Source organism: Typopeltis vanoorti, chromosome 15 (genome assembly GCF_054136105.1).
Source record: "Typopeltis vanoorti isolate ZY-2024b chromosome 15, IOZ_Tvanoo_1.0, whole genome shotgun sequence".
In the NCBI taxonomy this organism is placed as follows: Eukaryota; Metazoa; Arthropoda; class Arachnida; order Uropygi; family Thelyphonidae; genus Typopeltis; species Typopeltis vanoorti.
This window is the reverse complement of record NC_143563.1, coordinates 60352716-60378467: the sequence shown is the minus strand read 5'-3', so window position 1 is coordinate 60378467 and position 25752 is coordinate 60352716. Positions and strand designations below refer to the sequence as shown.

At 34.4% G+C, this 25752-nt stretch overlaps 1 protein-coding gene across 1 annotated transcript in view; it reads left to right on the top strand.

Annotated features, from left to right (window-relative positions):
- The window catches only part of LOC150098795 (glutaminase liver isoform, mitochondrial-like), a 270677-nt gene extending 259472 nt beyond the window's left edge, over positions 1-11205 (top strand). The window contains exon 15 of the mRNA XM_090405753.1: positions 11022-11205. Within this exon, the coding sequence (XP_090261879.1) occupies positions 11022-11205 (184 nt within the window). The remainder of the gene's footprint in view (positions 1-11021) is intronic.
- Positions 11206-25752: the final 14547 nt, after the last annotated feature.

The window sequence follows — 25752 nt, the reverse complement described above, 5'->3', positions numbered from 1 at the left end:
GTGAAGCCTTTTGGCTCTTTATTTTAGTAAATACTTTTACGCACCAACCAAGAGTTCGCTAACGAAAAATACACTTCTCTGATGTTTCAAGTTCCTTAGTACTGAGAGTTTTTGCTATCTTAAGGTTTCTGCGTGGTCTCTTGACAAAAACCAACCAGTTTGAAACAGCTGTCAGGCCAGTGAAACTTTATCAAAATGGACCAATAGAGTGCAAAAATGTGGACGCTGTCATAGCGTGCATGTCTCCCACAAGGTCCAGCTAGGGTAACTTGTAAATACTGGCGAGTGTATTCCTGTAAGCTCTCTGGTCAAATTTCATACAAAACTTTTATAGTTTCTATATTCGGCTTTGAAATAATGCTGGATTTAATATCTACTTGATTTTTATAATCCATATGCCGGCCTGGTTGGCTGAGTGGTTAGCATATCCACTCTCCAGCCAAAAGGCTGCAGATTCGAATCCTGCCATGGGCATGGATGTTTGTAATTGTGAAAATAGTGGTGGTAGATGGCGCTGGTGTAGATGATGAAGGTAGTTGCGATTAGTGGAGTGGTGCAGATGGAGAGCTGTAGAGTAGGTTATCTCCCTCAATGAGCCCTTGAACTCCCTGGAGTTATGTAATCTTCTTCTTATTGTGCTATCTTCTATCGAAGGTCAGCGACCATCTTGGCGAACAAACTGCGCTCTTGTGCTAATCTGAGCAGTTGTGCACTGCTCTTTCCTGTCCACGTCTTGATGTTGTCAAACCATGATATTCTTTTTCTTCCTCTAGTTCCTTTGCCACCAATTCTTCCTATCAAAATATTTGTAGAAGTTGGTATTTGCTGTTTCTTATGATGTGGCCAAGATATGATGTTTTTCGTTTCTTGATTATTTGTACAAGATGTTTAGCTTTGCCAATGGATTTTAAGACATCTTCATTGGTAATTTTTTCTGTCCATGATATCTTTAGCATTCTTCTGTATAGCCACATCTCAAAGGCTTCGATTTTCTTGATGGTTGTTGCCTTCAATGTCCATGTTTCAACTCCATAGAGCAGAATAGACCACATGTAGCATTTCAGCATTCGGCATCTGACTTCCATGTTTAAGTCTTTATTGCAGAATAGTGTTCTCATTTTCATGAAGGACTGCCATGCAACTTCAATCCTTGTCTTTATATCTATTTCTGGATCCCACCGTTCATTAAGCCAGCAACCAAGATATTTATATCTTGACACTTGATCAATATTTTTCCCATTGAGTGTCAGTTTCATTGATGAGGCTGGATGTTTACTGATGATCATGTATTTTGTCTTGTTGATGTTTATATTTATTCCCATTCTTTGGCTTTCTATGTATACTCTGTCATTGAGTTTTTGGAGATCCATAATATTATCTGCAATTAGCACGGTGTCATCTGCATATCGAAGGTTGTTAACAATCATTCCATTTATTGTGATTCCCTCTGAACATTCTTCCAATGCTTTTTTAAAGATTGCCTCTGCATATATGTTGAACAGGAGTGGTGAGAGCACACATCCTTGTCTCACTCCTCTTTTGATGTTAATATCACTGGTGGTAATGTTGTCTAATTGAACGGTAGCTGACTGATTCCAATACAGATTTGTTATTAGTCTTATGTCTTGTTCGTCTAGCCTTATTTGTTGAAGGATTTCTATTAAGTTGGTATGTCTGACTTTGTCGAATGCTTTTTCAAAATGTATGAAACACATAAAGACAGATTTCTGTTTTTCTATGCATTTTTGTATCAATATTTGGGTACAGAAAAGGGCCTCTCTAGTACCAAAACCTTTCCGAAAGCCGAATTGTGTTTCACTTAGAGTTTCTTCACTTTTTCTATAAATACGATTCTGAATTACTTTCAAAAATATTTTTAATGTTTGGCTCATTAGACTAATAAGTCGGTAGTCACCACAGGAATTCGCTTTGGGTTTCTTTGGGACAGTGATAAATGTAGATTTGAGCCAATCTGATGGAAATTCATCACTTTCATATATTATATTAAATATTTTTTCAAGAAGTTTGATGTTATCTGGTTCTATTAATTTTAAAAATTCTGTTTGCACACCATCTGGTCCACTGGCTTTTCCTGTTTTACTTGTTCGTATAGCATTCTCTATTTCGCATTTCATGATTGCTGGTCCTTGAATGTTATCTTTTATATTTATAGGCTTCTGTCTAGTATCATTGAAAAGTTCTGTTACATATTTTATCCAAATCTGTGCTTTATTCTCTTCTTCTAGAACTATTTTTCCATTTTCGTCTCTTAGAGACACTTTGCTTTTTCCTCAGTTTTCCAGAAATTTCATTGATTTTCTTATACAGATTGAAATTACCATGTTTCTTCTGAAGCAGTTCAATTTCAGTACATAAATTTTTCATCCAATTTTCCTTGGCTTCTTTTATTTTTTTCTTGATGATGTTATGTGTTTCTGTATACCTGGCAAGGTCTTTGTTTTTGTACATTCTTCTTGTATCAGTAAGAGAAAGAATCTCATCTGTCATCCATTCCTGTTGTTTTATATTATTCACATAACCTACTTCTTCAATACTTGTTGTTACGATGGCATTCTTTAAGCTATTCCAAAGAGATTCCACACTTTTATTTTCTTCTATGTTAATCTGTTGTAATCGCAGGTTAACCTGTGTCTTGGCACTTTTATTTATGTTCTGGTCTTTCAGTTTTTCTACATCAATTTTCTTTTTCTTCTTTTGTGAATTTTTAGCTGATTTTAATCTAAGACGTACTTCTGCAACTATGGGATTGTGGTCTGATGAGATATCTGCTCCAGGATAAGTCTTTGCACTCTTTATACTACTGTGGAATCTTTTATTTATCAGTATATAATCAATTTGATTTCTGACAATGTTATGTTGGTTATCTTGAGGCGATTTCCAAGTGTACAGTCTTCTGGGTGGAAGTTTAAACCAGGTATTTGCTATTGTTAGATCTTCTTCCTGACAGAACTGGACTAGGCGATCTCCTCTGTCGTTTCTGGTGCCTAAGCCATGTTCACCAACAATTTCTCCATCACCCCCTCTTCCCACTTTTGCATTGAAGTCACCCATCACTATGTTTATATCATGTTTCTTTGTTAGGTTTTTAATCTCTTTTAGGTGTTCATAAAACTCTTCAACATCTTCTTCACTTTTGTCAGCTGTGGGTGCATAAGCTTGGATGATATTTATGTTAATTGGGTTTCCCTTAAGTTGTAACAACATTATCCTTTCAGAAAATGGAATCCAATTTATTACTGATTTATTGATTTCTTCATCTACTATTACAGCTACACCATGTCGATGTTTGTTCTCATCATTCCCAGAGTAATATATTGTCGTATTATCTTGTTGACACTTTCCAGATCCTGGCCATCTTGTCTCGCAAATTCCCAAAATCCGGATGCCCAGCCTCTTCATTTCTCTTGTGGCATTTCTTAATTTGCCAGCTTCATACAGAGTTCTGACATTCCAAGTTGCAATTTTAAAAAGTGGACACCATTTTGAGCTGGAGATTCTTCGTACCCCTGTCCCATTTAAGGGACGCCGGGAACTTGGGGCCAATTGTAAGGGTTTGCTCGCCATGGTGGTTGTTCTCGTCATGGTGGTTGTTCAGTGTTCTGTATAGTTATGTAATAATAATAATATATATATATTTCTTTCTCACAGAAGTCCTTATGTGACTGCTGCCACCCAGGTGATCACTTTATAATCACTCTCAGTGACTGGAGGTAGATTTGATACCCTTTTATAATAACATCCTCTAATGCAGTGTTTCCCAGATTTTTCCTATGATGGAACACTTCACAAAATCCTGAAATTTTTACAGAACACCTTGGTTATTTTGTAATGTATTAATTAATAATACATTACAATATTAATTAATTATGGCATAATCATAAAGAGTATTAGTACACTTATGTATACAGTGTGACATGTTGACAAATATAAAATTACATTTAAATCAGTTATCAATCACTGGACTAATGAAATCTTGTAGCATATTGTAGTTTCCTCAGGCCAACATCATTAAATTAATTTGTGCTGATTTTCATTGACATATCCCATTCTGATCACCAAAAATTTATAATATTATCATAATTACTTACGAGTGAATGCAGGCTTTTTTTCCTGTGTGCTAGTAGTTTTCCCCTCCTTTTGTACATCCTGGAGATCACTTTTGTAGGCTGGAGGTGGATGAATCACTATCTGTTGTGTTACAAAAACCTTCAATAAGAGATTTCTTAACACCAAATTTAAACAAAGTCCCTTGTCTCTTATTCATATTAAAATTTAAATCTGTAGGCCTATTACTTTTAAAAAATCATGGCACTACGGTTTCGAAACAAGCACTTTCACCCTACAATACGAACTTGTGAAGAAAGTATTCAGTATTACTAGATTTGAGAACCAGATACAGACTACCATGATCTTCAATTTCAGTTGAAAAATTTTCTTTATACTTCCTTGCTTGATTGGTCACTAGCATTTGCAACACAGATGTTATTTCTTTCTGTTTTGAGAACAGAAGATATGCCGCCCATTGTTGTAATCAACTTGCAGGCAATTTTATGACCGGTCATAGCGGTATTCCCTTTCCCGAATGTTAAAAGATTTCAATGTGTGAAAATTAACGATAATTCATGAATATTTCCATGTTTTAAAATATGCAGCTTGGTCACTGACATTTGCAACACAGATGTTATTTTGTTCAGTTTTGAGAACAGAGGATACACTGCCCATTGTTGTAATTGGCTTGCAGGCAATTTTTATGACCGGTCATAGCGGTATTCCCTTTCCCGAATGTTGAAAGATTTCGATGTGTGAAAATTAACCATAATTCATGAATATTTCCATGTTTTAAAATATGCAGCTTGGTCACTGACATTTGCAACACAGATGTTATATCATTCAGTTTTGAGAACAGAGAATACGCTGCCCATTGTTGTAATTGGCTTGCAGGCAATTTTTATGACCGGCCATAAACACCGGTGTTCCCTTTTCCAAATTACTTCATGTTTAAAAATACATGGCTTGATTACTGACATCAGGGAACACTTTTTCACTTTCTGTGGAACACAATTTGGGAAACCCTGTTCTAATGAGATAACATCGAAGACCTTTTGATTCTTGTGCCTCTGTTATGTAATGCCTAAGGTATTTTTCTCTCAAATCAAATTTTCATTCTCTTTTCACCTAGATACCATCTATTCATTTCACTCAGTTGCCCTTATTAAAATCATTCATAATGATCTCCCTTTTTCTTATTTGTTAAGATAATTTGCCTATACATTTCTTTCTCACTGCTTTCTGCCTTTCCAGTTCTATATCAACACCCACCTAAATATTTCATCTTCTAATCTCACACCATACTGCTTATGTCTTGCTCCATGCCTTGTATGGGAATAACTCCTCCTTCCTTTCTGCATGTCTGTCTTTATGAAAAATATCACATCCCTACATCTCTTTTCATGTTAGGATGTCATGTTCATCTATTTGTGTTCCATTTATCCTGACAGTTTTGGGGCAAATGAAATCAAATCAGTTCAACAGTTTGATATTCCTTAATTAGGTTACTCCTGGCATTTATAAATAAATTTCTGGTTTAATACCAGGTCGCTCCTTGGATATGACTCCTGCATACTCCTCTCCCTCACCCCCTTCTGCCATTCTTCTCTATCACCACTGATACTATTATCCTCCCCAGACCTATATGTTCCTTCATATCCCAGGAAATCTTAATCATTTTTTGTCTGTTCACACATTCACATCTGCATCAAGCATCCACACTTTTCATGCAATGTCTTCTTGTCTACCCTGACTTGCCCTTCTCTGTTCCTTGTCTCTCATTCCTTTCATTCATGCTATTGAGCGCTGCATTTACAAACTCTCTTACCCTACTTTCCTGCTCTTCCACATCACCTCTTATTTGACTGATTTTCCCTTTTCAGTCATTTCCGATCATAGGTGACTTTATAGGCATGGCCCACAAAGTATTCCTGGTGAGATTTTTACAGGGTAGTTCACTGTTGCTTTCCCCAACTCCCCAGTTTTATTTGAGCAAGGGACTGTCATATGGCTTGGATGCATTCATGACTGTAGTCCATGTGTGTTTGGGGGGCCAGTTTGCCTGTTTTGTGGGAGAAAAACCCTGCTGTCCACGCCTAAGACCGGCAGACTTGGCTATGTTTGAGAAAGATCCTTAAGCTCCTCACATCAGCGATGGGAATCGAACCCAGGACACTCCTTTCCCAGGCATATGGTTGCGAAGCGCACAGCCATTAGGCTAACCACACGGACACCTCTTACTTCCTCACATCTGTTCACTTCAGTCATTATTCTTTCTTCCTTCCAGCAGCTACTCATACCATAACCATTTAAGTTCAGTCCATCTCTTATACATTTCTGTCTATCTGTCCCCCATGTTGATCCCATACATCAGATTGCACTCCTTTTCCTCGCATAGTTCTACTAGCATACCATTCGTGGTATGCTAGCAGACCATTCTCAGATTCTCCTTGTTCCCAACAAAGTCATTAATTCCTACTACTATTACCAACTCTTCTGCTTGCTTATTTTTTATATCCAGTGCCTTAATCACTCTTCTCATTCTACCTCTATGAAAGCAAACCTTGTGCATCTCCTCATTCGCTACAATTCTATTTGAGTGCCACTTTCAAATCATGTTGTTCCCCATCATTTAATATTTTGGTTTAAGCCAATAAGAATACAATTTGGTCTGCTAAATCCCAAATTGCCAGCCCATCCTTGTTTGTGCCTAACAGGTTGCACCATGAGAAGGTGAGGATTGGACATTAGGTAAGAAGCCCTGTCGGTTCTCTGCATTCCTTTAAAGACTATGTGGAGGTCTCCAATCAGTTATACAGCTTTGACCCAGCATCCCAGGGAATCAGGGCAAACAGCAAAAAGTCAGCTACTGGAACAAATCTGAAAACATACCCCTACTCAACATCACCTGAGTTCAAGATCGGTACTATCAACATAAGAAGCCTCAATGGCAAAGAAATGGAGCTAGCTAAGGAATTCTATAGTATTCAACACTAAATACAAGGCTAATCTTCTTGAATGACAGGCAGTCTCAAGTAGAGTGTTCTGGGCAAATATGAGAATGGGGAACTGGACAATGAGACTTATTTGTGCCTATGGTCCCACATAAGGTCCTACTAAGGTAGAAGTGGAGGAATTTTTTGAGGCTTTAGAAAAAGCAACTGACACAATGAAAAAGGAAAAGTTGGTCCTTCTTGGGGATCTAAATAGCAGATTAGGAAATGATTGTCAGGCATGCAAAAATATTTTGGGAAAATTTGGAGAAAAGAGCAAAGCTAATAATAATGGCAAATACCTGTTGGATTTCTGCTCAGGACATGGACTGGTTATTACTAACACCATGTTCCAACATAAAAATGTGCACAAATTCACATGGAGAGAAGAGGCAAGGAATAAGAAAAGTCTCATTGACTATGTTATTGTTGATGGTGATGTTTTCCCACTGGTGCAGGACACTAGAGTGTACAGAGAATTTCAAATCGGAAGTGATCACCATTTAGTCTTGAGCAGGATAAAATTGAATTTCATATTGAAAAGAATAACATGTAAGAAAGTTTTAAAGCGAATAAAAGTTGAGTAGCTCAGATATGAGCTGCAGACTAAAATACACAAACAGTATTCAAGAAAAAATGAAAGAGTTTGAGAACAGGAGCCAAATCTTGGAGATTCAGCGGCAAGCCCTGAAGAAAACACTGATTGATTCAGCCAGAGAGGCATATGATAAGGTTGTCTGCAAGGATAGAAAAATCAGAACTCCATGGTGGACACAAGAAGTTAAAGAGGCAGTGAAGGAAAATAAGAAATCATATCAAAAGGTTTTGGCAAATAGTCAGCTTGTGCTCTTAGAGAATACAGAGACAAATGTAAAAAGCTAAACACTGTAAAACTAGCTAAACAAACGTCATTGGAAGATTTTGGTAAGAACATAGAAAATAAATATCAAGAAGGTGGCAAGATATTCTGGAGGTTGTTCAAGTGCCGTAAAAGGAATTAGAGATGATAAAGGTGACATGAAACTGCAGAAAAAGATATCCTTTAAGTATGGAGTAATTATTTTGAAAAATTGCTAAATGAAACAAGCAGTGATAGCACACTGGTAAAAAAACACTAAACAGCGATGTAGTCAGGAATACATATCCATCCTTGAAATAGAAAAAGAGATCAAAGGCCTGAAATGTGGAAAGGCAACAGGAGTAGATGATATTTGACCAGAAATGCTCGAGTATGGAGGTATAAAAGTCTTATAGTGGCTGCTCTGCATAGTTCAGAAGGTGGACAGAGGGACACCTTCTGGATGATTGGAGTAGAGCTCTCATAGTACCCATATATAAAAAGAGAAATAAAACTAAATGTGAGAATTACAGTATACAGAAACACAAAGTAGGTAATTCCCTACTTTGTCTTCCTGGCAAGATTTATGCCAGTATACTTGAGAAACGGTTGAGAAGAATTGTGGAAGAAAAGCTTTTTGAAGAACAAGCTGGATTCAGGCCAAATAGAGGCTGTCAGGATCAGATCTTCACTTTACGACAACTAGTTGAGAAATCATGGGAATATAACAAAGTTCTGTACTTAAGTTTTGTTGATCTGGAAAAGGCATATGACAAGGTCCCAAGAGTGAAGCTATTCAATACGCTGCAGTTATATGGTGTCAATGGGACATTATATCAAGCAATACTTAGTCTTTATTTGAGTTGTAAGTCGGCAGTTAGAATTGAAGGAAGTACAGAAGGTGGTTTAATATTAAATCTGTTGTCAGACAAGGGTGTACATTACCACCTCTGTTATTCATTATCTATATGGATCACATTATGAAGGAAAGTTCTATTAAACCTGATATCAAAATTGGCGATGTTAATGTCAGCTCTTTGCTTTATGCAGATGATGTTATACTTCTAAATAAATCTGCTACATGTCTGCAAGAATCCCTGACTAAATTAAATAACTGTTGTAATAGATATGGTATGAAGGTCAGCAATAACAAGACGAAGACAATGAAAATAGACAGAAGCATTGAAAATATCAACTGCATTGTTAATAAAGAACCTATAGAACAAGTGAAATATTTCAGCTACTTAGGCACGATTTTTACTGAAGACAGTAAATTAAATATGGAAATAGACAACAGAATCAACAAAGCTGGTATCGTAAGAAGTCAACTGAATAAATTTATATGGAATAAGAGAAAAATTAGTCAAAAGACTAAATTAGCTGTGTATAAGACAGTGTTCAAACCAATTTTAACTTAATGATCTGAGAGCTGGGTCAGAAGTAAAACTTGACCAAAGACTAGAGACTGCAGATATGAGAGTCTTGAGAACGATTAGGGACAAGAATTGATGGCATCAATGGTAATATCATATTAAAAATGTGGATATTAGGAAAGAACTTGACATTGGCAGCATCCAGGAATGCGTTAGCAGATCTAATCTCAGGTGGTATTGTCACTTAAACAGAATGGGTCTGGAAAGATTAGCAAAACAAGTGTTCTCTGCCAGGTTGACAGGAAAAAGACCCAGAGGAAGACCAAGATATAGGTGGATTGATATGGTAAAAAGTGCCTTAGAAGATAGAAATATAAGATCTGATAATGTTGGAGTCTTGACAGGTAACAGACTGATTTGGTGGAAAATTGTAGATAGGAAGTTAGTAATGATGTAAATTTTTCATGTAGTACTATCATATCCTGTACATCCTTTGAGGGTACATGGCAGGAATATGATGATGACTTTCAAATCATTTGTTACCTCTTTCACATGAACATTCTTTCTCACTTTTTCATGCATAATTCTCCTTATTTCACTTCACCTATGCTTCACTTCTTGCCTGATCTTCACCAACTCCTTTTTCACATCTTGAATCCCACAGACAAGAGTATACAAAAAAAAAAGCATGCAAATAACTTATGTCTGTACACGAATGCTAGGAGTATGGGAAGCAAAGGGATAGAGTTTGTTGCCTTGGTCAGTACATTAGGACCTCAGATTGTAGACATTAGTTAGACATGGCTATCAGAAGACAATATACTATTATCAAGTGTAAAGGATACAGTATTTTTAGGAAAGATAGACAGGAGAGAAGAGAAGGGAAGGGTGTACAGGAAATTCTTTTAATATCATTAGCAGAAGTGCTGCTAATGATATTAAAAGAATTTAACCCATTTAGATTTTAAGACTTATGACTACAGTACTAGTAATAGTTTTTCATGTAGTAGCGAGTTTGAAGCCATCTTGTGTGAGGTGGAGTCTATCATGATCAGATAATTAATGGAGTGATGTTACAGACCTAGTGAATCAGTGTGATGAAGAAATGCCAATAAAGATGATGGGTGATAAATGAGTAATCATAATAGGAGGAGGAGGGACTTGAATTATTTGAACAATTGATTTTGTACTTGTTAAAGCTCATGAGAAGAATGAAGCTGATTTTATTGGGTTGTTGCAAGACAACTTCCTCAAAAACCTTGACAGAAGTAACTTCAAGTTAGAGAGTGTTACATCTGATTATAGTATCATAGGAGATTGTAGTGCAAAATAGGGCACATAAGTGCAAAACTATGCATCCTCAATTAAGAGTTTAAAAGTCTAAAATTGTCTAAAAAATTGGTAGAGCTGTCAATAAAAAATAAATCCTGATCATTCATACTTGAAATTGTTTTTCCAAACTTCAGTTTTGAAAGTTGGCATACCTGCTGACTTTCAGAATTAAAGGTTTACATTTTCTACATCATCAGATCAGATCTACATCAGATCTACATTACATCAGATCAACTTTGATGTAACACCTTATTGAATGAAATATGACTTCTTGTTTAAATAATAAAAAATTTTTCCAGTAACTTGAATGTTAATTACATTCCAGTTTGGTTATGATTTCAGGATCAAATGTTGTAATACCTTGTTTTGACACTGTAATAATTTTATCTGTTTCTTATTTAATCCATTTTACTATAGATGGGGTCATACTCCATTAGATGAAGCACATGCTTTTGGTCACACACAAGTTGCAGAATTTTTAGAAAAATGGGAATCTATTAGAGATGAACAGATGCATAGTTTGGATGATGATGATGATGATTTGAAAGGACCTAGTCGAAGCCGTAGTCAGTCACCAGTTCCTTTACTTCCAACAAAATAATATATTTACTTTTTTTTTAATAGTTCATATAATTATTTAGATACCAGGCTTTTTTTTTGTTTGTTTGTTTTAACTTTAGAATAGTTAGCAGAGTATCAGAGATTTAATGCTGTGATTTTTTTTTTAATTTTTAAATGTTTCGCTTGAAAAACTGCATTATGGAGAATCGGAATTTATTCTAATTGTCCTTCTGTTTTTGCATACAAGAAATATTCATACATAATCATTTTAAGGAGTGTGATACTGTAATATAGTTATGTTTAGGAGTATTGAATTATTTTTTTTATAAAAGTTGAGTAACAATGCCCACTTTTTGGTTTCTTTACAGTTTAGTTAAATACACAGCAGTGCTAGTACATATTTGTCTTTTTTTTTTTGGAGGTGGGGGGGGGGATGTGAATGCGATATTACTATTATTGCATTAAAATTATATGTTGATAGTGTATAAAATTATTGCGAATGTAGTTAATGATCATATATGCACCATGGAAATTTTATGACAAAATGTTCACTAACATTGAAAGAACATACTGTTATATTGTTTTTTTTTGTTTTTTTCTTTCTTTGCATATCTATAAAATTGATATATTTATAAAATATTTACTATAAAACAAAATAAATATTAATATAAAACAAAGATTTTATCAAGTATAAAAGAGGGGGGGGTACTGAAAAAAAAATGAAATTACTGTGGTATTATTCTAATATAAGTTTAATATTCATATTACACTTATATTAGCATAATACCAAAGCATTATAATTATATTATAAAAATTAATATTAGAAAAATTAATGTCCATAATATAAATATTAATTTAGTTTGATTTCATTAGATTGACAAGCGATTCTTATTTTAAGAATGATATCTTCTGATTGATAATTTGAATTCTTGGGTAGCTGATAATGAATTAGTAATGAATCTGTTCTTGTTTCATTGACAGTAGATCCCAATGATTTTTACTGATTCCATGATAGAATCATTTTGAGTTATTATCTTGAATGATTAGTCTTAGGTCATAGTCAAATTTTCCTCTAGAAATATGCCTTTCCCAGAAGAAATGACCATGCATACATGAAATATTCACGCACTTATGATTAGAGTATAGTTCGCCCACCGTTTGTAGGTCTCTGCTTGGCGTCTTGCCAAGAATAGTCGATTCATGCTGAAGGGGAGAAAGAAATGAAGGGCGTACGAATCGGTCGCCAACACGCGAAATCACGTGCTTTATAGGTAAAATTTTCCAACTGTTATACAAGAAACATAGTTAACTACAATAATCATAAAACAGAAATTAATTTTCCGACCTGTAATAATAAACAACTCATCCCATGATACGGACTGATTACCCTATTATCGGAATGGATTCTCCTTTTTCTGACATGCGCAGAAGTGTCGAAGGATCTCTAATCGGTGGGCAAACAATACAGATATTTAATGGTACCAGTTAAATATTTTTTTTAATGAATTTTATTTATGTGACAATCTTGAAAGAATATATCAGTTGGTTAGTCAGCTGCCCAGTTAAATATAATAATAATAAAATATTATTTAAATTTGGACTTCCTAAAGAATTTTGGATAAAATTCTTTTTGCAACATTATCATCCAGAACTTTGATTTATACTTTTATAGTTTTTTTCTTTACTGATTGTTTTAGAGAAATGTGTAAGATTTTTCAACTTGTTTATATGTGTAAGATTTTTCAACTTGACAAAAAAATGTAAAAATTTATTTGTTCAGTAATGGTTGAGTAGTCAAATATTTATTACTATTAGATGTTATTTAGCAGATTATTTATTTAGCAGCAATAGTTATCAAAATGAGGTTATTGAAAATTAATTTGGGGGAGTGGACATTGCAGCTTTATGAAAGAATTCATTAACTTGTTTGGGTTATTGAGTTTAAAATAAAGGTTAGTCAAAAAACAACTGTGATTCTTACTATAGAGACAGGTATTAGAGTAATTATTGCATAATAAATGTTTTTATTTCATAATATTTCCTCAGTATTACAAGTAGCTTTCTCATATGATTTGGTTAGTTAACAATTGATAACTTGAAGTGGTATGCTTATGCTTCAGAAATTGGCTACAACTATATGTAGATACCAATAATGAGCAAAGATATTCTAGATCTTATACTATTATTGTAGACTGTAAAATCGATTCAGTTCTTCAGCATCTCTCTGCTCAGGTCTTGCATTGTTCTGACCATTGTTTTTTTAACCATTGTGTTTTCAGTGACAGATAAAAACTGGAATAAATTAAGTTTTGCTCTTTACACACTTGCATTACTATTGTTCAAATTGGATTTGATATCATTCTGTCTTAGATTCACATTGACCAGCATTTTTAATACTACAACTACTATGGCTTTTGGAGATGCATGAATACTTTCATAATGTAGATTCTCATTTGGAGCAATGTAGAGGCTTGCAGAGATGATTTAAATAGGCTGACAGTATGGACAAAAGATAACGGGTGTCAGTTTAATGTGAAGAATTGTGAAGTTATGCATTTTAGGATAAATAGATTACAAACTGTGTACCATATTGATGGAACTATACTCTAGGAAATAGATGAAGCTAGAGATTTGGGAGTGGTACTTGAAGATAGAGAGTTGAAGTTCGGGGGGTGGGGGGCATAGGGTTACTTGGTTATTGAAGAACACACCAACAAGCAGAGATAAGGAAGATCAATATGATCTTATCAGTATGATAAGATTAATATGCCATCCTGGTTGGCTGAGTGCTTAGTGTATCTGCTCTCCAGCCAAAAGGCTGTGGGTTCGAATCCTGCCATAGGCATGGATGTTTGTGATTGTCGATTGTCTGTGAAAATACTAGTGGGGGTGGTTGGTGGTAGATGGCATTGGTGTAGTTGCAGTTTGTTGTAGTTGGTGAATTGAGTGGTGGAGACAGTCATAGAGTAAGTGCTCTCCCTCGATGAGTCTTTGGACTCTCTGGAGGTGTCACGTAATAATATGTAATAGTAGTATGATATTATCATATGATATGAATGCCTTGATATGTCCACATCTGGTTTGCTTTGCTCGTGTCTGGTCACATTTCTAATGTGGTGTGTGCTACAAGGAATTAAATAAATCGGGGATCCAAAGAAAAACAAACAGAAGTGTTGAATCCACTGGAATAGAACCAATATGCCATTCTTTTATTTGTGAAATATTTTGAATGTCATTTTAAGGAAGCCATGAACATCTTCAAAATTCCATCTGTTATGAATCTAAAAGACAACATGATATTGGATTTGATATGAATTACAGAAATAAGACAGACTGTAAAAACAGCAGGATTTCATTTACTTTGTCTATCGCAACTTTGGTATAATGCAGAATGCCTCAAAATGCCTTGAGAACATATGCAACCAATGTCTAATCCAAGGATGGTTTTCATGTCAGTCTTTAGCTGTATATTTCTAGCTGATTTATTAAGTATATTACTAAGTGTCTATCATTTGAATCACATAATAGTTACTTGCAGCAGTTATGAATTTTATATTACCTTGACATGAAATGTTATTTGTATGAAATATTTGCAGTCATTTGAGTAAGCAAATTAATTAGATAAATTTCCATTTCAGCAGATGAAAGGATACATATTAACTGTTTAAAGGGTTTCTGCCCTGATTTTAGTGTTGGTTGCATTTTTTGCAGCATGATATGTACCTTTCATTTTTTTTAATTTTCAGTTATCATTCTACTTTTTAAAATCATCTCTTGTTTACTAGTAAAGTTGCATTCAATTTTCAGTTCTATAATGTTTATTCATATTTTTTAGGTTACCTAGAAATTATACCTTATGCACTTAAATCAAAAAGATTGCTACAAGTCGTTATTTTTTATTTTAATTAAAATATTATTTTGAATAAGTTTTACTTAAATTAATTCAGCTGAATCATATGACTGTAGTTATTGATTTATTTTAATAGTGTTGTCAGCCTCACAGACTTTTCTTTTGCTGAAATGTAAAAAATATTTCTTGGTGATCCTCTAGTTATATGAAGAAATTTCTTTATCTAAAATTTGAAGAGAAAATGTATTTCTCTTTCTACAAAAAAGAAAAGAAAAAGCTTATTTATTTATTTTTTATGTTGAGCCCATACACAAAGGGTTGGTTGATCAACCTATAGTACATTAGTACTGTGTATGGGGAAGTGGTTGGGAAAGAAGGAACTTGTTCAGCTTAATTTATAATTAATTTTTCTTGTATTATTTAAATTTAGCTGCACTGAACTTGACAAAAAGTAAGTGAACTTGGTCTGCAAGATTGAGTAGGATAATTCAATTTTAATACTTAATGAAATGTATATAAAAAAAGCTATGAATTCATATATAAAAATATTTATGTTTTCATATGTTCTATTCTCAGAATTTAAATGGTTTATCTTCCTGCAATTTAATAAAATATAAAAATGTCTCTTTAAAAAGTTGTTTACACTAAATGGCTACTATCTTTCATTGGGGTAGCATTGGAAGTATTATTCCATAATGGAATTAGTTCTTAATTCATAAATAAATATACCTTAAATCTGGAAAAGAGATGTGAAAAAAGTTTTACATTTCAGAATAGATTAAAAAAAAAAAAAGATTTGGTAATGTAAAAATCTCAAGATACGTGAAATCTCGAGATACATGATATCTCTTATGAACAAATATTGTTGACTTCATGCAATTCTTCCTCAGTTTGCTTCTACTTAACAGCTATAGCACAGCAGGAATTGTACTTATCTCAACTATTCTTGGCCTTCTTCAATTACATGGTTATATGTGTTGCTGCTTGTGCTCCATGGTGCTACCCATCCTCCTGGGTTTCCCTTTCCTCACACTTTTTAATGAGAGGGGGGGGGGGATTAAGTATTGAAGACCACACTGGACAGTGTATACTGTCAGAAGTCTAATGAAATTAGCATTTAATAGGTATTTTACTTAATTGCTAGTCAGCTACAGAGGGTTTTGTGTGTGTGTGTGTGTGTGTGTGTGTTTGCAGTTTTGCATTAGCATAAGTCAAATGTTAACTTATACTGTTTATGCTGCCATATTTACTCCTCAAGTACTTATTTATTTACCATAAAGATGCTAATACATTTTATATATATATTAAAATGAAATGCTTTGTTACTTTTTTAATTTGTATACATTATGATCTCTAGTCTTAACAATGATCTGCATTTTTGACGTTTCATTAATTTATTAACTTCAGTTTTATGTTATCATGTTCTGTGTTATCTCTGCCAAGCTTAGAAATGGGCGTTTGGGATACATTATGCGCGCGCGCGCACACGCACGCACACGCACGCACGCACACACACACACACACACACACACACACACACACACACACACACACACACACACACACACACACACACACACACACACACACACACACACACACACACCTTCAAACTGAACTAATTTCACAAATTTATTTCTCATAATTTTCTTTGTTAAGTAAGATTATGGATAATGCAGTACATTATCCATGTAAAGTCATAATTGTCTATTCATTTTATAAATAGCATAATAGTAGTTTAAGGTTTTTAGTTTTTGTTTTTTAACCTCTTCATGTTGATTTCTATTTTCATCTCATATAAATAACTCAGGATTTTTTCCTCTGTGTGTACGTGTATGTATATATATGAAAAAGATATATATGTATATATTGTGAGTAAGGTACAATATAAGATTTAATATGTATAAAAAGTATTTACTTGTAATAATATGTATATTTTTAGTTGATTTTGTATTGTCTTTATTATAGGGAAATTTTAGTTGATTAATAATATACAAAGAAAATGTATCTATTTAAAAATTACCACCATTTCAAACTTCCATGTTGAGACAACTTAAGTATGGAGACTATACTGGAGGAATGACACTTAAAAAGAAAATTAACTTCAATTTGCTTTTATGTTTTAACTCTATGCTTATGTTTTGCTTATTGTTACAGTAAGTATCTTCAATACATGTTGCACTAAAATAAAACATCATCATCAAATTCTTGCCATGTACTCTCAATTGGGTGTACAGGATATAATAGTGCTACATGGAAAATTTACATTTGCTAACTTCCTATCTACAATTTTCCTCCAAATCAGTCTGTTACCTGTCAAGACTCCAACATTATCAGATCTTATATTTCTATCATCTAAGGCACTTTTTACTGTATCAATCCACCTATATCTTGGTTTGGGTCTTTTTTCCTGCCAACCTGGCAGAGAACACTTGTTTTGCTAATCTTTCCTTGTCCATTCTGTTTAAGTTACCATACCACCTGAGATTAGCTTTACTAACGCATTCCTGGATGCTGATAATGTCAAGTTCTTCCCTAATATTCTTGTTTTTAATATGATATTAAAATTGATGCCATGTTCATGCCCCTAATCTTTCTCAGGACTCTCATATCTGCAGTCTCTAGTCTTTGGTCAAGTGTTTTACTTCTGACCCAGCTCTCAGATCCAGAAGTTAAAATTGGTTTGAACACAGTCTTGTATACAGCTAATTTAATGTTTTGACTGATTTCTCTCTTATTCTATATAAATTTATTCAGTTGACTTCCTGCATACCAGCTTTGTTGATTCTGTTGTCTATTTCCATATTGAATTTACTGTCTTCACTAAAAATTGTGCCAAAGTAGCTGAAATGTTTCACTTGTTCTATAGGTTCTCAATTCACAATGCAGTTGATATTTTCAATGCTGCCTATTTTCATTGTCTTTGTTACAGCAGTTATTCAATTTAGTCAGGGAATCTTGCACACTTGTAGCAGATATATTTAGAAGTATAACATCATCTGCATAAAGCAAAGAGCTGAGATTAACATCTCCAATTTTGATATCAGGTTTAATACAACTTTCCTTCATAATGTGATCCATATAGATAATGATTAACAGAGGGAATAATGTGCATCCTTGTCTGACACCAGATTTAACATTAAACCATCTTCCTGTACTTCCTTCAATTCTAACTGCTGACTTACAATTCAAATAAAAACTAAAATAAAACCATCAGCCAAAATTAACAGTTCTAATTTGAATATTTTTTGTTTAATTGTTTAATAGATATATGGAGATGATACTGAGGAGGGAGAGAGATGTATTGAGCAGCTGCCAGAGGTGAAATGTGGATTAAAATATTATTAGAGAAACAAGTAACACTATATATAAGCTACACATCTTCAAGACTACTTACTAATTAAATTAAACGTAGACCTTAACAAAATTGAAATTCAGCAATAAAAAGACCAAAAACTAAGAAAATATGCAAGAACATGGAAATATCAGCTGCATTCTAAATGTTGAAACTTTAGAATAAGTAAAATATTTCACCTATTAGGCACAATTTTTAGTGAAAATGGCAAACTAAATATAGAAATAGATAACAGAATAATGCAAAACTGGCAAAGCCCTCTGAATATATATGGAATAAGAGAAACATTAACTGAAATAATGAACACTAAGTATACAAAACAGTCTTCAAACCAATTTTAACTTATGGATTTGGTAGTTGGATTAGAAACAAAACATTGACCAAAGACTTGAAACTATAGATATGTAAGCTTTGAGAAAAAAGTTATGGAAGTTAACAACTACCATTGATGACATTAGCATCAATGCAGAATCATGTTAAAAACAGATATTAGAAAGGAACTTGACATCATTAGTATTCTACAATGCTTGTGAGAGCAAATCTAAGGTTAGCTCTACTCACATGTATGGTCACTTAAAATAAAATGGTAGAGGAAAGCAAAATGCAATAAAAATGAACCAAAGAAGATCTGGGTTAATTAATGTAGTTAGTAGTACCTTATCATACACACTGAAATGAAAGATTTGACAGAGACTTGAGAGACTTCATAAATAAGAAATTGATTTGGAAGAAAATTGTTGATGGGATGCTAGTATTATTGTAAACACTTGATTATGTAGTAGTTTTATACTATCCAATAAACACTGGTACACTCAGGATTTAATCTTGGTGGGGGGAGTTGAGTGAAGATTTATGAATACCGAATACACACTACACATTGCATACGACCTATGACTGAGCATCTGCAGTGATCACCAATACATGATAAGTAGTATAGAAATAGAAGACACAACATAAATAAAAAGCTGAATTTTAATTAGGAAAAGATTTTTGGAAAATCGTGCAGTGTTTATTTCCTTTTTCTTTGGAGGGGGGCCCCTTGGCCTCCTCCCTGGGTGCGCCACTGTCAATAAATATCCCTTGGAATACCGATGATGCCATGCAAACATTCTGTACAAAAATGACCTTTTAAGTGAGTGTGAGAGAGAGAATAGTTTTTCATGAGCATCTGCAGTGATCACCAATACATGATAAGTAGTATAGAAATAGAAGACACAACATAAATAAAAAGATGAATTTTAATTAGGAAAAGATTTTTGGAAAATCGTGTAGTGTTTATTTCCTTTTTCTTTGGGGGGGGGCAGGGTCCCTTGGCCTCCTCCCTGGGTGCACCACTGTCAATAAATATCCCTTGGAATACCGATGATGCCATGCAAACATTCTGTACAAAAATGACCTTTTGAGTGAGTGAGAGAGAGAATAGTTTTTCATGAGATCCTCTCTGCCAATCCTCGAGGATGAGGAAGTGGCAGAGAGGATCCATAGGTAATTATCTATATTCAGATCTGTGTGCAATAGTCCAGATGTGGCTTTATTAAGGCCTTATAAAAGAGAATGATAACCTTCGTATTCCATTTGTCAGTGTGTTCTTCAGCATCCAGGTACAGATTACCTGAATGCTATATTCCCTCTTAATTTCAACTCTCTGTCTACAACTACCCCCCCCCCAATCCATGTCCTCATCAATTTTTTGCAGACATGCACTTTTGAGTGAATGGTAATCATTTTCACTGTACAGTGACCTTACACTTGGCAATATTAAACTGGAGCTATTATTCTTTGCCCATATTACCATTCTGTTTGTCATTCTGGGATCTTTATATCGTCTTCATTGATTATTGCTTTTTCTAGTTGTGTCATCAAGTAACTGAATATTTTCCCTTAAATTATTTACTGCTGTTAAATTCAGTTGTAAAATATTTTCTCTTGGAACTATTTTATATATATAAAAGCAAGTCCAAGTGTAAAATCACATTGTATTCCAGTAGATTTATTAAGAACCAATTATGAAATTACAAGCATTTGGCCAAATACTGAGCCCTGCAGCACACCACTTATCATCCACTTTCTCCTATATTCATTTCCCCCATATACTATTTTGTGTCTATCAGTCACCCTCTTATCCAAATCACCAATCATGCTTCATAATCATCCTGATTTGCTCCAGTTTGTGTAACAGAGTTCTATATGGTACACTGTTGAATGTCTTTACAAAGTCCATTATCACTGTGTAGTCATTTTCTGTATCCAACTTGATTATAAAAAGTGAGAAAATTACTAAGCAAGACCTACCTTCACCAAGTTCTCTAATAATTTGACCAAACTTTTGTGTAGATTGAGATGCATTGAGTAATTTTTTTTTTGTGAATATTTTTTTTTTAATTACCAGAGAAGGGTTGTTTTATATATCACCAGCTGAAATAATACATTCATATTTCTTTTGAAGTTATAGATCAGAAGAGCAAATAATGTTGATGGCTTTATGTATCAGAATTTTTTGATGCACCTGTCTGTAAAAGTTTGAGTACCTTGTGCTCTGAAAAGCTGCACTATTCCTTTGTTTTATGTAATAATTTTATCTTAGTATAACTTATTCTGATGTTAGTAGTAGTAGTAGTAAGCAAAATATAAGCAGTAATGAAGAAGAAAGGATTTTTTTTAATTCAGTGCTTTTCCATTATAGTTTTCAGTCATAAAGTTAGAACGATTATAATGTATTTGCAGGTGAATTAGTCTTTAGTGGTATATGGGGGATCTGAGTCTGCAAGGTTTAAGGTAACAAGTGGTGTACCACAAGAATCCGTGCTTGGTTCTGTGTTATTCAATCTGTACATTAATGATATTGGGAAGGATTTGACAAGCAACATAGTTATTTGCTGATGATGCAAAGATAGATAGGGTAATCAGGAATGCTGCTGATATGCAGTTGTTGCAGAATGATTTGAATAGGCTGGAATTGTGGGCATGGGAAAATGGATGTCAGTTCAATGTTAGTAAATGTAAAGTCATTCACTTTGGCATGTAGATATCCAATGTCATATTATATTGGTGGGATTAGGCTAGAAGAAACTGATGAGGCTAGGGATCTTGGAGTGTTAATAGATAGGAAGTTGAAATTTAGGGGCCCATGTGGCAAAAATTTCAAATACGACTCAAAAGATAATTGCAATGCTGAAACGAACTTTCACATGTAAAGATAAGGATGTTATTTAGCCTCTTTACAAGGCCTTGATATGACCTCACTTGGACTATTGTGCACAGGTCTGGTCTCCTGGTTTCCTTTGTGATTCAGATATATTGGAGAGAGTACAAAGGAGAGTGTTAAAAATGATATCAGGATTGTGAAATACTGATTATGAAGACAGATTGAGAATTTGTAGACTGTAGACACTAGCAAACAGGAGAAAGAGGAATGATATGATTGAGACTTACAAACTTCTGCTCATACAGATTTCAATTGATGGAATTTTTCAATTTATGGAAGGTGGGGAAAGGACGAGAGCATCCTTGGAAGAATGAAGGCTGCCAAGAAGAGTGTGAGGGCTAGATTTTTCTCTCAGAGGGTGGTGCGTGATTGGAATGGATTGCCATTGGATGTTGTGAGTGCAAGCAGTGTGAATGAATTCAAGAATAAGTATAATAGCTGGTGTGTAGTATATAGCCTCCCTCAATGAGTCTCTGACTCCTTGGAGGTCTCGCTTAATAATAATATGCCGAAGGAGGGAAAGAAAAACACACAATTAGTACTCAACTTATGACCACTTGTACTTACAATGGTCATTTCATTAGCATGTTCACCAAACCCACTTCTCTTATAACCCAGACCAGGATTTTATTGCTGCCTTCAAGGCATATTACAAATACTTTTGCTCAGGATATTGCTGCTACTAAAAGTGAGAAACACCTCACACTTTTGGAAGGACTCTTGCATTGTACAATGAATGTAGATGCAGCATTAAGTGACGCATCAGCATGGTGTTTGGAACCTGCAGATGAAAATATATTGGTTATGAGATAGTGGTGCTGTGAACTGAGGAACTAGAATTGGAGGTTGACAATGAAGATGAAGTTAGTGGGAGCTGTGGAAGAACTCGCATTTAAAGCCTTACAGAACAAGAGGCAGAAGAGTAAAAAAAAAAAAAAAAAAAAAAAAAAAAAAAAAAAAAGACTAAGAAGAACTTCTCCTTCCCCACTAAAAAGAAGAAAGTATAAAAATTGTCAGAAGCATTTGTCTAAGCATTGTGGGTTGCATTTGAGGGTTACATTTGAATGGCATGGTGTGAGTCATCTGGAGAGGTTGGTAGTAGAAAGGAGAGTAATGAATGCAGAGGATGGGTATGAGCAAGAAACAATAGAGAGTGGAAGGGTAAGGAAGGAAGGAAGGAGTGTTGAAGTGGTGTTTGTGAATGGAAAAGTGGATAGCATGAGTGTAGAGAATGATAGAACAAGTGTGCAGGACAGATTGGGAAAGTGAGGGAATGAGGGTGTACAGGAAGACATGGTGAAAAAATGTCAATGCCTAAAGAGGAAGTGAATGTAAATAGACAAAGGAATGGGATGGCCTGAGATGTAAGGGAGATGGATAAATTTAAAGAGGATTCTGGGATGAGTAATGAGAGAGAGAGAGAGAGAAGACTGGTCTGAGGAAGTCATATCTTTTTTATAGATTCAGAAATGAACTGTTATGTAGAAGTGCTAGAAGTATCCAAAACAAGGGGGAATGAAATTCTTGCATTGAGTCATTCATCCAAAAATTTTTGGAATGAGATGTGGTTGGATGAGGATGACATCCTAACAGGAATGGAGATGGAAGGGTATGATGTTCATGGAGAGACCAAAGGTGAAACGGCAGATGTTGTGATACTGTTATGTACTGTTGATGATAGAAAATGAGTTATTCCTATGTAAGGGAGGAAATGGTGGCAGCGTTTTGAAGTATACTGCGAGAGATGAATATAATGAAATATTTAGATGTTATTTTACCTGAAATGTGAAGGGTAGTGATCATGAAATGTATAAGTATTTAACCAAGGAAATAAAAGGTGATTCTAATTATTGTAATATTAATTAGGATGATGAGATAGCATTGGAAGTAAAGAGAATTAATTTTCTGAGGAGAGGAACTACTTCAGGCAGTAACAAAAGACATGCAAGAATCAAGGATGTTGAATTGATCATCTCATCGGAGGATGTCATTCAATGAGGAATAAAATCTTCTTCCTGTTGGCAAAAATGAACCATGAAGCAATTACCTAGGTGGTTGCCAGCCAATAGAGGACTTCTATGAGGAAAAGATATATTTGGAATTATAAGGCAGATGAATGATTATGGAAATATGGAATGATAAGCAGAAGAATTCTTCTTTACCTTGATGGACCGGTGTTTCACTCAGGATTTCTCCATGCGTGCCGGTCACAAAGATGCCTCCAACGGTCTTGATCTTGAGCCTCTCTTTTCCATGTTATACCCATAGAGTTCACTAGTGGATCTTCCCATTTTGTAGGTGGTCTTCCTGGTTTTCTCTTTATTCTTGGTTGCCAGTTGAGTATTCTATATGTCCATCTGTTATCCCTTAGTCTGGTTATGTGACCTGCCCATCTCATCTTGCTTTCATATACTGCAGTTACCGCATCTTATGCCTGATCTCTTTCTTAGTTCCGTGTTTCTAACAGGTTCCATTTTTGCTGATGTTACAAATCCTGCGTTTTATTGCACGCTAAGTTATTCTGAGAGTTTCCTCTTTTCTTGTCATGTTCCATGTTTCTGATCCATATGTGAGTGATGGAAGAATGCCACTATTAAATAGTTTTGCCTTCAGAGAGATGTCAAGATTTGGATCAGTAAGTGTTTCTTTTACTCTGTGGAATGATAGCCATGCAACTTACTTTCTTTTTGCTAGTTCTTCAGATAAATCGTTATTCAATTTTATTGTTTGTCCTAAGTAATTGTAGGAGTCAACTTGTTCTATTGGGATGTTATTAATACATAGGTGACTGTCACTTGTGTAGATGTTTTTGATCCATTTTGTTTTTTCTAGAGTCATTTCTAAGCTGTTTGTGTATATTTTTTTCAACAATTTCTTCTAGGTCCTTCATCAGCAAACATAAGAATTTGTAGTTTTTTACCATCTATGCTTATTCCTCTGTTTAGTTCTATTTTTTTCAGAATGTATTCTAAAGTGCTGGTAAATAGATTTGGGGAGATCATATTGCCTGGGCTGACCTCTCTCTCTATATTTATAGATTGATCAAATAGGGTTATTTGTGTGGTCTGATTTTTGTTAATTTCTTTTATCATGTGGATGTAAGTAGGGTCCACATTTATTTCCAGTAAGGCGCTGATGACTGCATTGTGTTCTATGGTATTAAATGCCTTTTTAAAATCAATAAAGAGGAAACAGAGGGATTCTGTATTCTCTGCATTTTTCTGTTAGTTGTGAAATGACCTGGACATGATCTATTGTGGAGAAGCCTCTTCTGAATCCTGCCTGCTCTATACTGGAGTTGTCTTCAAGAGTGTTTTGGATTCTGTTCAGGATTACTCTGTTCATGATTTTATATATGTGAGAGAGTAGACAGACGATAATTTTTTATGTCTTCCTTGTTCCCTTTTTTGAATAGAAGTATGGTTTTTAAGGTCTTCTATTCCTCTGGAATCTTTCTTTCTTTGAAAGGTATTTCAAAGAAAGAAAGAAATATTTCTGCCACATGAATCTGGCAGCCAAGGCTTTGAAAATAATTGGTCCACCTTGTTGGATTTCTTCAGCCTTAACATGATCAAGTTCTGAGGCTTTACCTTTACTCATTTTCTTAAGGGCATGTTCTATTTCTTCTGGTAGTACATCTGGTATATTGCTTAGTTTTGGAATGATAGGTTCTAAAACTTGGCACTTAGTTGCATAGAGATCATTATAAAAATTCTGCACAATTTCTGCTATCTTTTTCTATTAGTATGTTTTTCTCCATTTTGATCCTGTAAAGCAGATGGAATTGACTGTTTAAAATTTAAGTCTTTCTCTATTTTTTTCAGGCTGGTTTTTGCCTGCACTGCTTCTTTTAGTTTTGTATATAATCTTTGTAAGCTTTGTAGTCTTCTGGAATTCTTTTTGTTAGTAACTTACAGATAATTTTGTATTCTAGAAAATTTTCTTCAGTTCTTTTCTCTTTTTCAGTAGTTCTGTAGTTTGAGGTGAGAGTTCATACTTCATTCTAAATTGTGATCTCTCAAATCTATTTACCAGCACTTTAGAATACATTCTTCTTTATTATTATTGTTCTTCTGCTTATCATTCCATAATGATATTATGGAATGATAAGCAGAAGAATGATTATGGAAATATAAGTTAATCAGAGTTGATGAAAAACGACAGAAGCAAAAGATAG